The sequence below is a fragment of the Pristis pectinata genome, chromosome 5 (genome assembly GCF_009764475.1).
Source record: "Pristis pectinata isolate sPriPec2 chromosome 5, sPriPec2.1.pri, whole genome shotgun sequence".
NCBI classification, from domain to species: Eukaryota; Metazoa; Chordata; class Chondrichthyes; order Rhinopristiformes; family Pristidae; genus Pristis; species Pristis pectinata.
Window position 1 is genome coordinate 31,242,338 of NC_067409.1, and position 17,898 is coordinate 31,260,235.

At 39.2% G+C, this 17,898-nt stretch overlaps 1 protein-coding gene across 16 annotated transcripts in view; it reads right to left on the reverse strand.

The window, feature by feature from the left end:
- si:ch211-285f17.1 (sickle tail protein) overlaps window positions 1-17,898 on the reverse strand; it is a 500,571-nt gene that overhangs the window by 109,452 nt on the left and 373,221 nt on the right. For 13 of the 16 annotated variants that reach the window (XM_052017058.1, XM_052017057.1, XM_052017071.1 and 10 more), the window contains one exon: window positions 2,282-2,378. In XM_052017058.1, coding sequence (XP_051873018.1) covers window positions 2,282-2,378 — 97 coding nt within the window. Of the gene's footprint in view, window positions 1-928; window positions 1,083-1,103; window positions 1,253-2,281; window positions 2,379-3,590; window positions 3,694-17,898 lie in introns of those variants that run through there. The other 3 variants (XM_052017067.1, XM_052017070.1, XM_052017069.1) reach the window with 3 other exon arrangements.

Below are 17,898 nucleotides of genomic sequence, written 5' to 3' on the forward strand. Positions count from 1 at the left end.
GATAAACCTATCGTAGTCATTCAAGGGAAGGATTAGGTTTGCTGGTGCTCTCCAGTGCTTGAACAGCTGGCTAATTTTATATGCCAAGACTCAGACGTGAATGTTGGCCACATCAGAGAAATCAATACTGAGATTCAGACAAATAATTGTCACATCAGAGAAGCATCTGAGTGAGACAGATGCCTCTGCACCAAAGAGTTAAAGTATTTGTGACTGCAGAAATTCGAAGGATGTTCAGGCAGGGGATTGGGTGAAGAGAGTGTGGGATACAGTGAGAGAGAAAAATTAATCTCTCATCATCTTAACACTTAGGTCTACCGACATAGAATTCCTGCCAACACTCCAAAAAGTTTAGATAAATATGTGCCCTTAAAGCTCGAGACAGGGCAGCAACATGCTAACATTTCACAGTAACACAGAATGCTTTCACTTTCTCATTCAGTGTTTTATGAATGAAAGTTCCGCCATCAATTCAGCATGTAATCATTTAATTCTACATTCTTTATGCCATTTGTTCAAATGCCACTGCTGCAACAACAATTTGTTCACTATTTCTCACAGATCTACAACTCTACAGCAAAACAACTTTTTCCGTTTATGTCTGAGTTATTGGTTCATAAGTTGTATCTCTATTTACAGGAAGACTGCATGGCTCTTTGGAACACCAGGCAACAACTTTGATTATTGGAGAGGTAACTTAGAAAAAGTTAAGTTAGCCCAAATCACAGACCTTCATGCTGACTGTAATTTATTCTCAAGTCACAATGATTTCCCATGCAGGTTCTGAGACAATCTGCCCTATCACTGTGCCTGTCTGAGCACAGAATGCAATTTAAATACACTTATTTAACTTCCCCATAACTTGAACACAACACATATCAGCCCTCTTCTTAGCGACAACTTAAGGTAAGTTCATAACCACACGTACCTTCACCAACCGACGTCTAACTAAATCTTCATTTTAAATCGACTGCAGATGTTTTGTTTTAAAGCATTTGTTCTCTCAGACCAGCCTGCGTATGAGTAGGTTCCAAAAATACATTCTGGAATGTTCCTTTAGGAAAACATTGATCTAGGTTGAGGAGAGTGTGCAGAAAACTCACCTCTGAAGCTGGACGATGGAAACACTTCACTGCTGCTTATCGCATATGCAAACAAACACAGAGGAGGGAGGAATGATATGATTACAGCCTGGAAATAGCTGCAAGACCACACCTAAAATCCATTGCTGAACTCATTTAAAAACACAGCCAACGAGCTCTGACTGCTCCACATGTTTCTATCTGGCAAGAAGTACCAGTGCATGCAGTATCTGAGAACACAAGGGCATTTGTGAACTCAATACATATTGATGTAATCACTCTGGATTTTAATGGAAAGAAAACCTGTGTGGACTGCTGTTTGGTGTATTAAAGGATCCTTCAATGCAGTACGATCACAAAGAACAATGTAATGACTCATCCTCAACAGAGATTTAATAGGCTTTTTTAAAATAGTGAAATTGATAACTATGCATTTTAACACAATCGTGGAATTGCTACATTCAGCTAAGTTTCCACACAGCTTAGGCTGCTACGATTAAGCACAATTAACAGAATTCAACAAGGCTAAGTAATGCACTCTGGTAGCTATTACGCTTTGCATCTAAGATGGCACTGCATCTCACACACAACTTACTGCAAATGCATCAACTGAAATTTCACCAACTCGGCAATATATTTAGTAAAAATTCTGCTTGAGGCTACAATTGCATATTGGTGGTTAATATTATAATCACTCCAGCTAGAAAAGAGGTAGACACACCAGTAGAAAAGTTATGCTGCTTTTTAAGTGAGAGAATTAGAAATTGATTTTAAACCATTCATATCCAAAACAAAAATTTCATCCCATAAAAACAATATTCATTTTTAAAAGGCAGAAGTAATTTTAAAAACTGGACTGCCTCTGTGCGATAGCTCCCTAGTTTATACAACCCAGTGGGTCACTCACAAAAGACCTGCTATCATTATCATAAAAGTGGAACCATGTGCTGTAGGGGCTGATTTACACACGATCTACAGGATGAAGGAAGATCAAAGCCACAAGGTAAATTTTTGCATTGTTTAGTCAGCCATTTAACGTAAATTCATTCTTGTGAAATTCCACAGCCAATTGAAAATCGCAATAACATCATCTGATCAGTTATACATAATTGATGAACTTAGGATAACAAATATTTCAAACACACACACACACACACACACACACACACACAGAATCTTACATGCACAACTGTACTTACTCTTACATCTCCATTTAAAGCCCTTGAAGAATGGTTAAAAGAAATATGAGCAGGATCCTTGTGGTAAACCTTCAATAGTGCTCGGTCTTGAATGTTCCTAGAATCAAACACATCAGTTATTATGGAAGAAGACAGTAGATCAATTTTTACCATTTTCTCTGAAGCCATATGAGATCAGAACCTCAAAGCTGATTCTATCACAAAGCAAACTTGCCAATAGAAAAGGTTTTATTAGATGTCAATAATCTCTATACCTGTGGATAGAGCAATTCAAGATAGTTTTTCACCCATCCAATTGTGTGATATTTATAATCTAAATAGAGTCTTAACAATACTAAGTTTGCTTTCTTACTTGATGCCAATGTCCAAAATAAGCAGACAGTAATTATTGGCAGGCAGTTAGTAAGCCACACTAGTAGAACACTCTGCAGTAAACGGGTGACCAAAACTATTGATTACATCAACACAAAGGTGTAAAGCTTTTCTTCTAATACCTTCACAACTTAATGATATGAAGCAGCACCAGAATATTGTTAAGATTCCAACAGAAGAATGCAAATGCACACAAACCATAAAGCTAGTAAGTTTTTATTGCAGAGGGACAGCTGATCTGACAGTGCCATAGACATCCATTGCATTTTGATTGCGTTAAAGTAAATCTGCCAATTGAGGAAACTGGAAGAATTCATAATGAAATGCTTTTTTTTTATTAAAAACCACCCCGTGTAAAAGAATTGCAATTTTAGAGAGAATGATAGCTGTTAGTGTAATTTCACTGAACACATTTAATCATGACTTGAGCACCACGCACAATGCCACAGTTGTCTTTTGCCTCGTCACTGCTCTCCTCAAGCAATATCAATTTCTGAGGCAGCTATATTTTCCTATTAAAAATCACACCACCACAGATCCAACATCACCAGCATATTCCCACATTAACAACATTGCCATTGTACAGGCAGCTATTACAAAATTAAGTATTTGAGAGACAAGGAACTACTGCCAAATACACAATAAATTGTTACAAAAAAATCACGTCTTTGTCTAAGTACTAATCTTCCTGACAACTATGTCAGCATCCTGTGCCATGAATAGATCATTAAAAAGTAACAATGTCACATTCTAAATAGAAAGTTTGAAACTGTTCACCTTTGATACTGCGGTATAAGACATAAACCAGATCTTCAAACTCATCACTGTTTGGTAACAGCCTTGTACCTACATTATACTATATGTAGTTACTAATTACATTCAAGAGCTTCTATTTTAAGAAGCGACCCAAAAGTACTTCAGTTGCATTTAAACTCACCAGATTTGCCACAGTCAACACTAGCAATCATCTGGGGACTTCTTTTAAGATTTTAAATAAAAATCAGTCTTGAAGATAAACACGTCTCCATCTACTTTAACCACAGTGCCTGATTCAAACTTACAAGCAAATGAATCACTGATAAAAAAAAAGGTGGGTTTAAACCTTCCACGATGATTACTTAGAAAGTAAATTAACTGTAAAATTACAGGCTTGGCCTGCACATTCCTTCTTGAGCATACATGTTGAATTAGAGGATTGCTCTCAATTATCTCCCAGTCAGTACACGCAGTTACCTACAGTAAAGTTCTAGTCAAAAACCCAATCCTACAAAATACATCAAACACACAAGCACAACCACATCCTGGTACAGAATCAAAGGCAGATGCCCCTTTTGAGAAATTGTTATGGATCGACTGAATGGGAATAGACAAAATAATTCCATAAAACTCTTAACAAAAAAAATGTGGTAAATGGAAACCATTAAACATTGAATAAATGCCTTCTTCAAACCTTGCAGGCAGGAAGTGCAATTTCACCATATTTTTTAATTCATCCACATGATGTGGGTACTAGCAGCTATTGTCCATCCACAATCACCAAGAAGCAATTTCAGAGAGCTTATGTCATGAGATACATATTGGCCAAAGTGGGCAAGGGCACTTTATGGATATCAGTGAACAAGTGATTCTTTATGTCTGGTAGTTCGATGCTCATTATTACTGAAACTAGATTTAGAATTGTAAATTTAGCTGTAGATGTGAAATAATGAATAAGCCTAAAATAATTTGTACAATAATAAAGCACCTTGGGTTCATGGCAAGATAAAGCTCCAAATTCAGCTACCTTCAGCAGCTTTGTGATCTCTACCTATTCATCAAGTCTGGAAGTGAATTTCGAGCCCAATATATCCACCAGGTTGTCAAGACCATCTACTTCTAGCTCTGCAAGATCTGAACTCTTATCCAAGTATTTGCTATCCTCCAGGTTCAACTATCTTTATGCTCTCCTGGCAAGCCTCCCATCTTCCATACTCCACAAAATTACCCCTGCAATATTGTTGCCTATCCCCAAATCCCACTCGCCAATCATCCTCATACTTGTTGACCTAAATTGTCCCAGGCTCCTGAATGACTACACTTAAATTGTAATCCTCAGGTTCAGCTCCAGCTTTCACCTCCACGAATTTGTCCAGTGCTGTGTGCTCCTCCAGCTCTAAAATCTCCTATTCATCACTGTCTTAGTCAAAGCTCCTATTGCTGTTACTTACACCAATACCTCTGGGTTATTTTACGCTCTCAGCTTTGGAATTCCTTCCTGAATTCCTCTCCCTCTTTTTCCTTATTTAAGAATGACCTCACAACCTAATCTCTGGACAAAGCTTTTGAGGACAGTCCTAATGACACCTTCTTTGCCTTTATATCTAATTACATCCTTGGAAGAGCTTTGGAATGTTTTTCCAGCTTAAAAACTGCTATACAAATCAAAATTGTTGTATGTTTTTGTATTTAGTTACACATTAGAAGAGCTTTGGGATGTTTTCTTATGTTAAAATGTGTTAAATAACTCCAAGTTTCTTGTTGCTTTGAATAGATGACAACCCATAGCTAAGCTTTGTGATTAGAAATTAAATTTATTAGGTGCATAGGAAATACATTCCGTAAAGGGTTTAATTTAATTTATTTAATTTCATTTAAATTTTGCTTTTTCACCCCTTATAAACTTTCACTGATCACTTCTCAATAAACAGTCACAAATTTCTTGTTCCCTACATCTTATTCTGGGATTGTTATCTCTTTGGGGGAGAAATGCTCCAAACCATTCTTGCACAGCAAGCTTTGGCCAGAGTCACTAAGATCAGTCTGGGAATGGCAGTGGATAAGACAGGAAACAAGAAGCTGCCACAGCAAGGGATTTGAAACATACAACACAGAAAATTAGGCTGTTGTGGATTTAGATTGGAAGAAAGCCAGACAGCAAGAAATAGCGAGTGGATTACACTGTTCCAAGGACAGGAGAAAGGCACCAAGGTGCAAGCTGTAAGGCAAGTGTTTATATTGTGATTAAAACAATTGGGAAGTAGTTTGTGAAGCCCAAAGCTGGTGTTTCTTTTAAAACCTGACCTCTAATTTCTGCTTTGTCCAACCACACAAAAGTAGCAATACTATTGGCTCATGGGAAATTAATTTGCTTTTCTTTTACCTGGCCAGGCTAAATAAATAACAACAGCACAAAAAAATTTCTGTGACTGCATGTAACAAAACTATATTGATCCGTCAGCTCATCAACCATTCTTTCTCACTTTGGCAAATATATATTTTTTCCCTCCAAATCTTCCTCAAGTATTTCCTGAAGCTCAAGGTCCATAGAGTTATACATCCTGGAAATAGGCCCTTTGGCCCAACTCGTCCATACCCACCAAGATGTCTACCTGAGCTGGTCCCATTTGCCTGCATTTGGCCCATTTCTCTCTAAACATTTCCTATCCATGTACCTGTCTAAATGTCTTTTAATCATTGTAATTGTATCCAGCTTGGATAAAACAATAATTATAAAAACAGGTGCAAGTATATTTAAAATGAGAGGAGCACTTCTAATTACCATACTGAGAGATTCATGAACATGTACCTTGATGAATACTTCAAACTTTACAATTTTGTCAAGTCTTAGAGTTTAATTCATTATTTGTTTCCTATCATGAGTGAACACATAAGCCATTCAACGTAACAAAATCTAAGAAACACATCATTTTGCATTTGCAAAAGTACGATCCAGTTGCAAAATGTAGAAGAGCAAGGAGACCAATCATTAAAAAAAAGAGAATTTTTTTGTCGATTTCCCCCTCCTATTTTTGCTGTTTGTTTAGCCATAAATTTGAACAGGTTGCAATTGATTTTTGTGGATTCCTGAATACCTTCTGCTAATCTAAATACTTTTCACCAGATAATCCAATCTTATGTTTTGCTCAGGTTTTCTTTGGCACACTTAAGATAAAAAAAATCATCCCAAAAGTTTTATTAAAGTCTGAAAGAGTTATAATCTTACTAAACAATACTTAAGACAACGTACTCCTAAAGAACTCAAAGATTTTATAGTCAGAACCTCAACTGGATTTACACTGGGGCTTTTTCTTCCACATCCAATTGATTACTCTACAGGATCACCTTTGACTGTCTTATTTCATTAACATTCTTTGATGTTTTCGACAAATGGGCTAAAGGTTATCTGAGTCAATGTATCAGCTTTTGTGAATACGTGCTTTGTACATGGAGTTGGTAGCTTTTGTAGAAATTTACCAGATCTGGGCAATTTTTTGACTCCACGAATTTCCTCCCTTGACTCTTTTAGCCCTCAGGATATATAAATTTGTGCCCCATGGGAATGGTCAGTCTAATATCCTCCAAATGATTAAGCATCTTGGCTATACTAATTTTAAAATATTTTTAAGATACAGGATTTGCTGCAGAATTTGGACAGCCAATTAATCCTCTTTAGTGAATACTTCCAGAAAATATATTTAACATTTCAACAATTAATTAACTTACTATCATAGTGACTTTAATCTTTTCTTTCCTACAAGGAATTATAATTCTTAAAGTTTCCCTTTTCTATTCACTTCTGGTAACGTAATTTATTATAATGAATTCCGGTTTACATTTATTTTCTTGCCGAAGCGTTCATCTTACATGCTCAAAATAACAACTTCAAAATTTGCAATCAGTCTCATCATGCAATCATTCCCTCTCTTTGCATCAGTCCAAAATCTTTCAAAGAATGAGATAAAACGTCCAGCACAGAAATAGGTCATATGCCCAAATGGTCCTCCCCAGGTCGTAAATGCCCAATTTATGCACAGCCCTTAGATAAGAACGAGCATTTGGGAGACCAGTGGGATGGATTTGCTGGCTACTGCAGGGCTGCAGGCATCTTCTGCCATGTGGAAACTTGGTTTGTGGTGATGCTGTTGCATCTTGCAGGGAAATCTGAATGGTTGAGTTAAATGCACTGGTTTAACTACATTGTTTTTGGTTGGCCTATGTTTTTATTTAAATATTTTGCCAGGCAGCGACCCCATTTCCGACCTGCAAACTGTTCAGGTTATGAACAGTTCTCAGGAACGGAACCCTATCGTAACTTGGGGACAACCTCTACTGGTTTTTGAGCTCCACTCAGGTCTCCTTCCATCACTCTTCATCTAATCCTATCAGCACAGACATTTATTCTTTACTCCCTTATGTTTGTCTCGCTTTCCCTGATAAACGCTGCATTGCCAATTCATAGTCACGCAGAGGAGATTTCCACAAATAGAAATTTATTATAAGATACCTTTATTAGTCACATGTACATCGAAACACACAGTGAAATGCATCTTTTTGCATAGAGTGTTCTGGGGGCAGCCCACAAGTGTCGCCACGCTTCCGGCGCCAAGATAGCATGCCCACAACTTCTAACCTGTATGTCTTTGGAATCTTTGGAACGTGGGAGGAAACCGGAGCATCCGGAGGAAACCCACGCAGACAAGCGGAGAACGTACAAACTCCTTACAGACAGTGGCTAGAATCGAACCCGGGTCGCTGGCGCTGTAAAGTGTTACACTAACCGCTACACTACCTTGCCTGCCCTTTATTAGTGACTTATTAGTGATTAGTGCAGGAGATACCTTCTGGCTGAATTAATTGTACATCAAATTAAAATGAAATGAGGTAACTGGAGTGAATTTAATGTTAAAATGGCACTTGCCCAAGTAGGCTTGCATGTCGTCAGCTCTACCAATTCAGGGGAACTGTACTGCACATCAGCGATCAAATTGTGGTTAGTCTCAAAGACCATGTCAATGTCTGCTCATCCACAAAACCAGAGCATACTTTTCCTGTAACCAAGTCAATATTTAAATGTTTCAAGGCTTAGCTGAATAAACATTATTCCTAATATGTCCAATACCAAGAGGAAATTGTAGGTGTAATGTGAGCAAATCTCTCAACAAATGGAAAGCTTTGAGCACCACTAAGAAATTCAAAGTACGAAATATTAGATGCACATTCCAAAAGATAACGTTTCCACAGAGAATTAGAGTACAGCTTGAGAGGTAGCCATTTTGCACTGCTAGATTATACTATTTTTATTCAGTTACTGTGGCCAAACACTATTTCTTACAAGTGTAAATAGGGTATGGGAAGAGTTGAATATTAGCTCAATATCAGAGGAAAGTCATCATGCCACAAAGAAATGATGGTACTTAAAATCAATTATTTTTAATTGATTTCTAATCTTTGGAAGGCCATACACATTTTTCACATTTATAAAATAATGCATTTGAATGAAGAAATTTTATAAGTGTGACTAAACTAAATTGAAGTGAGGAATGGGATTTCACTCCAAAATAAAAATTAATTATTTGCTTTGGTTGAATATTTAACAGAACGGGTAACTGACATTCAACAATGCCATTAAGTGAATGATTTATTTCAGTGGAAGTTAAAATTAAAATGGAAAGATTGCACATTATGTCAAATTAACACGAATTGATTCTGTAGCTCAGTGCCTGACTTTAGGACTAAACGACAGAATATATTTTTCTCACAAATTTAGTGCAAGACAATATAAATAAGTAAATTTTACACATCTGAGACTGCAAACAATTTACCAATTGCTGCAAATGACTTGGGCAATGAGAGAGAACCACATATCAAAGTTTGCTGATGAAGCAAAGATGGCTGGCATTGTATATGGAAGCACTAAATTACAGGAATGTTACTAGATTGAGCAAATGAGCAAAATTATTGCAAACGGATTTCAATGCAGACAAATGTGCAGCACAGAGGTTCCAAAGCTCTACTACTACTGGTGACTGCCCTGGAGTACTAAACTTGTTATATACTTTGATTTGTGTGTTGTTGTGTAGAACAAATGCACATGGGCTATTTCATTATAGATGTGGGAGTGTGAAATTATTCATAGAACACAGAACACTACAGCACAGTACAGGCCCTTCGGCCCACAATGTTGCGCTGACATTTTATCTTGCTCTAAGATCTACCTAACCCTTCCCTCCCACATAGCCCCCTATTTTTCTATCATGCATGTGTCTATCTAAGAGTCTCTTAAATGTCCCTAATGTATCTGCCCCCACAACCTCTGCTGGCAGTGTGTTCCACGCACTCACCACTCTGTGTAAAAAAAAAACTTACCCCTGACATCCCCCCCATACCTTCCTCCAATCACCATAAAATTATGTCCCCTCGTGTTAGCCATTGTCGCCCTGGGAAAAAGTCTCTGACTGTCTACTCGATCTATGCCTCTTATCATCTTGTACACCTCTATCAAGTCACCTCTCATCCTCCTCCTCTCCAAAGAGAAAAACCCTAGCTCACTCAACCTATCCTCATAAAACATGCTCTCCAATCTCGAAAGCTTCCACGTCCTTTCTATAATGAGGCGACCAGAACTGAACACAGTACTCCAAGTGTGGTCTGACCAGAGTTCTATAGAGCCGCAACATTCCATTATTCGAAAAGAAAGCAGAGGGAAGATGAGAAGAACTTTTTTTTAAAATACAGACCATCATGATGTTGAATGCACTGCTTGAAACAGTGGTGGACGCAGATTAAATAGTACAGGCACCTATGGGATAGGTTGAATGGCCTCCTTCTGCATTGAGAGAATTGCACATTACTTAAAAAGGGAAATATGCAGAGCGAGTTGCAAAGAGTGGGAACAAAGGGGGCCTTTTCTGGTTGGCTGCCAGTGACTAATGGTGTTCTGCAGGTGTCATTGTTGGGTCCACTACTTTTCACATTATACGTTAATAATCTGGATGACAGAATTGATGGCTTTGTGGCCAAGTTTATGGATGATACAAAGGTAGATGAAGAGGCAAGTAGTGTTGAGGAAGCAGGGAGTCTGCAAAAGGACTTAGGACGGGTTGGGAGAATGGGCAAAGAAGTGGCAGATGGAATACAGCGTAGGGAAGTGTACGGTCATGCACTTTGGTAGAAGGAATAAAGGCGTAGACTATCTTCTAAGTGGGGTGTGAATCCAGAAATTGGAGGTGCAAAGGGACTTGGGAGTCCTAGTGCAGGATTCCCTAAAGGTTAACTTGCAGATTGAGTTGGTAATAAGGAAGGTAAATGTAATGCTAGCATTCATTCCAAAAAGACAAGAATATAAAAGCAAGGATGTAATGCTGAGGGCTTTATAAGGCATTGGTCAGGCCACATTTGGAGTATTGTGAGCAGTTTTGGGCCCCGTATCTAGTGAAGGATGTGCTGGCATTGGAGAGGGTCCTGAGGAAGTTTACAGGAATGATCCCTGGAACGAAAGAGTTAACGAAAGCATTTGATGGCTCTGGGCCTGGAGTTTAGAAGAATAAGCGGGGACCTCATTGAAACCTACCAAATACTGAGAGGCCTGGATGTGGAGAGGATATTTCCAGTAGTGGGAAAGTCTAGGATCAGAGGGCACAGCCTCAGAATAGAAGGACGTTCCTTTAAAACAGAGATGAGGAGGAATTTCTTCAGCCAGAGGGTGGTGAAACTATGGAATTCATTGCCACAGATGGCTGTGGAGGCCAAGTCATTGGGTATATTTGATGCGGAGGTTGCTAGGTTCTTGATTAGTAAGGGTATCAAACGTTACGGGGAGAAGGCAGGAGAATGAGGTTGAGAGAGAAAATAAATCAGCCGTGATCAAATGGCGGAGCAGATTCGATGGGCCAAATGGTCTAATTCTGCTCCTATGTCTCATGGACATTCTTTTCAAAGGACAGCTACAGTGGGTCAATATGGACTCCTGTACTGTGAGATAGAATCCTTTGAAGGATGTGTTAATTAAAGATAATGTTAGTAGACAGGAAGTAGAGATGATAATATTTGAGTTACAGTACAAAAGTATAACGAAATGGCAGAACTGATCAGAACTCAACGTCATGTTTTCTCAGTTACTATATTTGCCAATTGATAAAGTTAGAGACATAGAGACAGCACAGAAACAGGCCTTTGGCCCACCAAGTCGGTGCTATCTATCAATACTCCCATTTAGCCTAATTTTACATTAATTCCACCCCCCCCCCCCCCCCCCACTCAGATCTTCAAACCTTATTTGTTGCAGGGCTTCAGCTTTTGACATTCTCCCACCTGGAGCCCATTCCATCATTTTCACATTTCCAATATCATTTGGGACACATGACTTGCCATTTAAATCCTTAATACGCAGGGCACCCAATCTTCTCACTTTGATTTAAAACCAAATATGTTCAAACAATACAGAGAAGCAATTAAAGGCACAGGAATGTGGAACTTCATAAATAAAATAATAGAGGAGATTGAGACTGAACTGTTCAGAGCCCTGGTTCAGCTGCTCCTTGAATACAATTTCCTGCTCTGGTCCCCGAGACACAAGGAAAGCATTCAAGTAAGGGAGGCAGTGTGGCAAAGAATCACAGTGTGGTGGCTGGTATTAGAGGTCTGGTGAATGAAAATAGATTGGTAAAATATAGGTTTCTGAGCCTGGCAAAGAGACGTAAGCTAGGACAAGGGAATTGAAAAGTAAAGAGTTTTAATTTTTTGGTGTAGGGCAGGGACTAGATATTCAAACCAGTGACGGAGAAATTTAACATCGATGTCAGGCAAATCAACATGCAAAACAGACTTCCATTTAAATTAGAAAACCTCGAGAATTAACAGGATTCTATATCAGCAATGACCGAAAAAATATTTACAGGTGGTTGGATTTAGACGGAATAGATAAGCAATCCCCTAACGTGAACACCCTACAACAAAAACAACCATACACTATTATTCACATTGAACAATTCACTGCAATATTTTTCACCAATGTTCAAGCCAGAGAGCATTCTAAGTGAAATATGAGTCAATTCTATGAGGAAAAATGAAGGGAAAACAGACTGCAGATGCTGGAATCTGGAACAAAAAAAACAGAACACTGGAAGAGCTCAGTGGTCAAGCAACATCTGCAGAGACAAAAGACGCAAGTCGATGTTTTGGGTCGAGAACTGACAGCTGTGAGAAGCCTGCAGTGAAAGCTGGTGTAATCTGAGCACAGGAAATTCAGCATGACGTAATTCAGGACTTCTGAAAGACATAGATGATGTCGACTCAAGTTCAGCTGAGATTATAGAGCAAGGAATAGATCAGCTTGCCTGCAGTGACACTTGGGATCATAAGCACTGTCTCCTCCCCATGACATAAAGTTATATATTTATGGAATTGCCTCAGGACAAGATAAATAAATGCTATATTAAAAATGTTCTTTAAAATAACCATTTATATATCTGTCCAGCAGGTGAGGAATTAACAAGCCATGGCTAGCTGGGGCTGCTTAAGTTGGGAGCTTTGTGACTTCAAAAGAGAACTGCAGAATAAAGTGATGATGAACTATTTGATGTCAGTGGCAGAGGTGAGGCAGCCTTTGAGCATCTCAGTTGCTGAAGAGTTCATTGGGATGCTACTGAAGATTTTGAGATGCCAGCACCATTGAGGGTGGTGGAGAGGAATGGGTGGAAAGCAAGGATGGATAAAGAGTGGAAGTTGAATGAATACCTTATTTCTTCCTTCAACCAACCCCAACAATAGTTGAGGCTCTTGCTTGTATTAAAAACCATTCTTCAAGCAGCAGCATAGTTTCAAAGACCATCAGAAAGTACATAAAAAGAACTTAGCAATACAATTCATTTCTCTTCTTTCTTTAAGAAAAGGGAATGAGGAGGTTTTAGGATTACCATGCTGGGTTTCTCCGACATAGAGAAATCCACATCATGAGCACTGAATACAGTGTACTAATTTGGAAGTACAAATGAATTGCTGTTTCATCTGGAAAGTGTAGTTAAATCCTTGGATGATGGGAGGGGCAGGAGTTGCATCTCTTGCATTTGCATTGAAAGTGCAGTGGGAAAGGGTGTGTGTACTAATGGAGATGAGGAAGATGGGGAAAGATGGAGTCATACAGCAAGGAAACAGGCCCTTTGGGTCACCGAGTCCAGACTGACCATTGAGAACCCATGTGCTTGATGGTGACATTATATTTTGTGGTGGAAATCATGGAGGATGATCGGTTGAACATGGAAGCTGATGGAATGGAAGGCGAGGACAAGGGGACTTGCTCTGGTGATGGACGAGGGGGCATGAGAGCAGAAGTCTAGGAAATGGAACAAACACTGTTGAGAGCCCTGTCAACTATGGTTGACAGAAGCTCTAGTTGAGGGCGAAAGAAGGAAACACTGGTGTAAAATCTGCCATCATCAGAAGAGATATGACAGAGCTGGAGAAACTGTGAGAATGTAGTCCTTACAGGAACCAATGCCATCAAAATGGCAGTGAGAATCAATGGGTTTGCAATATCCTTCCAGGCAGATCAGATGCAATTAACATGCCTTCACTACCTTTACTACTCTTTCCTGGCTGGTACCATCATCTTGTGTGCCTTTTGTCTCTTTCAGTCTCCACCCAATCACAAAAACTCCCTTTGTTCTCCCCACACTGCATCCTTCTCTGCAATTTAGAACATGTTTGAGTTCTAACTTTTTCTCGTTCTGATGAAAGATAATCAACGTGAAACACAACTCAGGTTCTCTCATCATGGATGATGACTTGGGAGTATTTCTACCACTTTCCGGTTTTATTCCAGACTTCCAGCCTCTGCAGTGTGGGGTATTTGCACATTCTTTCTACAACTGCAAGGGCTTCTCTGGGTATTCCAGTTTCCTCCCACCTCCTAGTAAATTGGCTACAGTAAATTACCCCATAACATAGTTGGGTGGCAAGAAGATCAGGCAGGAGAGAGAATTGATGGGCAAGTAAGAGAGGATAGGTTAAGGGAATTTGTAATGAAATGCTCTAAGAATTGGTATATATTTATTGGAACAAACGGCCTCCTTCAATGTAACCAAAATACGAGAAAAGGCAGATATTGTCTGAAATTATTCAAAATACTCAGTTCAGTTGTAATACGTATTACTCTCTCTAGTCAATATTAGATTGTAGATTTCTTAGATCAGGAAACATGTCATTAAAAACAATCAATCCTGGAACCTTTCTCCGAAGCTCAGAAGCAAACCAGTGTGTTTTTTCTGCATGGTGATGGAGCTGAAGTAATTATACTCAGAGAATGATAAACAAAACACACCCATTGCTTTTTTTGCAAATCAACAATTTACAGGACTGTCAAAGTTTGTTTTAATCTACAGCTCAAACTCTCTTAAGAGTACATGTCAAACGGATTGTGCATAACACATTATTCTAAATAATGAATTTAACTTTCTCCTTTTCTTCCTTTCCTACCTCTAAGATGTACTGAATCAGCACCTTTACTGCCAGCAAAAAGAAAAGCAAACTGCTGGAGGAACTCACAAAAGGCTGGAGGAACTCTGCTTCTTGACCCAAAACATTGACTGTCCATTTCCCTCCATAGACGCTGCCTGACCCACTGAGTTCCTCCAGCTTTTTGTGTGTTGCTCCAGATTCCAGCATCTGCAGTCTCTTGTGTCTCCATTTTGCTGGAGGAACTCAGCAGGTCAGACAGCATCTGTGGAGGTAAAGGAATGATTCACATTTCAGATTAAGACCCTGTATCAGGACTTGAATTGAAATGTCAACCATCCCTTTGCCTCCACAGATGTTTCATCACCTGCTGAGTTCTTCCATCAGTTTATTTTCTGCTCCAGATTCCAGCAACTGCAGTCTCTTGTGTCTCCATCTTTACTACCAGCCAAGTTGAGGTAAGCAAAAAAAAAAAGGGCTCCAAGTGGAACAGTTTTGGTCTGTGTAATTCTGTAGTTCATGAGGTATATTTACTTGGAGAGCAATCAGGGACATCGAAAGTTAAATTCTTGCATTGATGTAATTTGTTCCATGATGCAACTTTTTAAACAGGATTGATAGGAGACAATAAGTGGTTAGAAATATCTTGGCTTGGGCGTATCACTGAAGAAGCACTGGAAACAACCAGCCTGCTTACATATAGACACACCTGTGTCTAAGCAAGAACGATCCAGTAAAGCTGTCAACCCACCAACATGCCAATGAGGCATGTAGTATTTTGCCACCTTTGAATACTCTGTCAAAAAAGAGCAAGTAAATATTCACAACATAGTTTCCTGCAGAAGAAGAAATATTTATAACCTACTCTGAAAGGTACAGCAACACCATTATGAAAGTCTTGTTATTAAAAGTACCAAAACCACATTCACAACTGCTCTAAAACAGGGGCTGTGCTGCATTGAAGGACCTAATACCACAGCTGGAATTCCTGTTGTTTGCCCAGGATTCCAGGGCCATCTGGAAGTGATGTTTGAAAAGGTTTCTACTTAAAACAAACTGTTGAATCAGATGAATACAATAAGGCTGAGAGTGCAAAGTATGTGGACTCTAGGGTGAATCTCGAGTTTCTGATTTCCGGTTGTTTACACGAGGCTTTATTCTGGAGTCACGATAGTGCATGCAAATTCATCAACAGAAAGCCCCATTACACAGGGCTTTGGTCTTAAACGACTTTAGCTGAATACAATTAGTGGAACAGGCAGTGGAGGCCAAAGAAAATTATAAGGCACTTCTAAAGTAACTATTTGCATTTACATTCCGTTTTTCACATTAGAAAGGTGTCCCTATTTTTGTTTATATAGATCACTGAATAAATCAGTGGGAAAAATAGAATTAAGGGCTAAGTAAAAAAGAATATTTTGTAGGATGTTTGTAAAGAAAGTATAGTGATTGAGTAGAACTTTGATTAAAATCCCAGGGATGAAGGTGATCTTTGAGCTGGATGAGGAAATGAAGCTGCCACAAAGTAATTGGAAAAAGTGCAAACCTTGACACTGAAGATAAAGACTTGACAAGCTAGTAATGGCTGCCCTCATCAGCTAATGGAAATGCAGAGCTTTGAAGGGTAAGAATGTAGATACAAGCATCTTAATGTATTGCTGGGGGGATGTCCAGGTAACTACTGCCCAAGTCAAACCTTCAGCTAATGGAGACATGCATTAGAATCCTCAAGACTGTGTCCCATTGCAAACAGCAAAACATGACAGTCTGGGTATGGAACAAACATGAGAAGCAAAGAATTGTTCATGATTCAGCAACATATCTCAGTTCCACTCTACCAAACACAGGGTAACTTATGTAACTAAAGAAAGAGACATGTAGGAGTTGGCAGAGATTCAGTTCCAATGAACTGGAAAGATTTACTGTCCAAGAGTAAAGCAACATTCATACAAATAAAACAAAGTATATTTTCTGTACTGATAATGCTCTATTTCCACAGAACTATAAATAGCCAGCTTTAGAAAGAACATACAATTTATGTGACTGCTTAATGAAGAATGATGACAAGCACATAGATGCACAAACATTTTTTGGTTACCCTTTTCCTCCCTCTATTCATACTTTTTTCAACTGATTAGTTGCTATTATCAAGCCTTCACCAACCTCTCTCAATCAACCCCAATCTGTCATCCATTTTCTCTTGGCCAGCACCCTATCACAGACATTACCTTGGTTCTCCCCACCCCCTTCTCCTCTCTGCAATGGAAAAGATACGAGTTTCCTCAATTTCCCCAGTTCCGATCAAGGATCATCAGCATTAACTCAGTTTCTCTCTCCACAGATGCTGCCTGACCTGCTGAGCATCTCCAACATTGCGTGATTTTACTTCAGATGCACAAACAACATTGAGCACAAATAAATCCAAAGCTGATGTCTCTAAGCCAATGGCATACAGATGACCCCGTGAATTTAGGGTTACGGCACTTATACTAATGCTGAAAACTGAAAATAATTACTCAGATACCAAAGCTTCTTGGCCACTGGGCTGGATCATCCAATCAGATGATACCCATGCTTAAGTGACAGTATATGGTTGTAATGGGCGTCATTCTATTTACCACCGGGGCTGCTGACCTCGTAACTAAATATGGCAGGCCGGGCCTCTGGCACACTTAGTTCTGCTTGTTGATCTTCAGCTTGTGGGAAAGGTCACATGACTGGCCTCATGCATGCTGCTGGCCTGTCATGCTTGATCCTCCCAGGTGACTGACACGGAAACCCGAGGTAACAACTTTCAGGTGAACCCTTTCTTGAGGTAGTAACTGGCTTCATACTCACTCCCCCCTCCCCATCCTAAACGCGAAGTCCAAGTTTCTCCACATCAATAACCTGAGAGGGAGGGAATATTTAAAGAATATAAAAATTTAACCTTACAGCCTGCTTTACCCTTTTACCCAATACCCCTCCTTCTATGACAGTCATGGAGTTACACAGCACAGAACCAAGCCCTTCGGCCCAACTCATCCATGCTAACT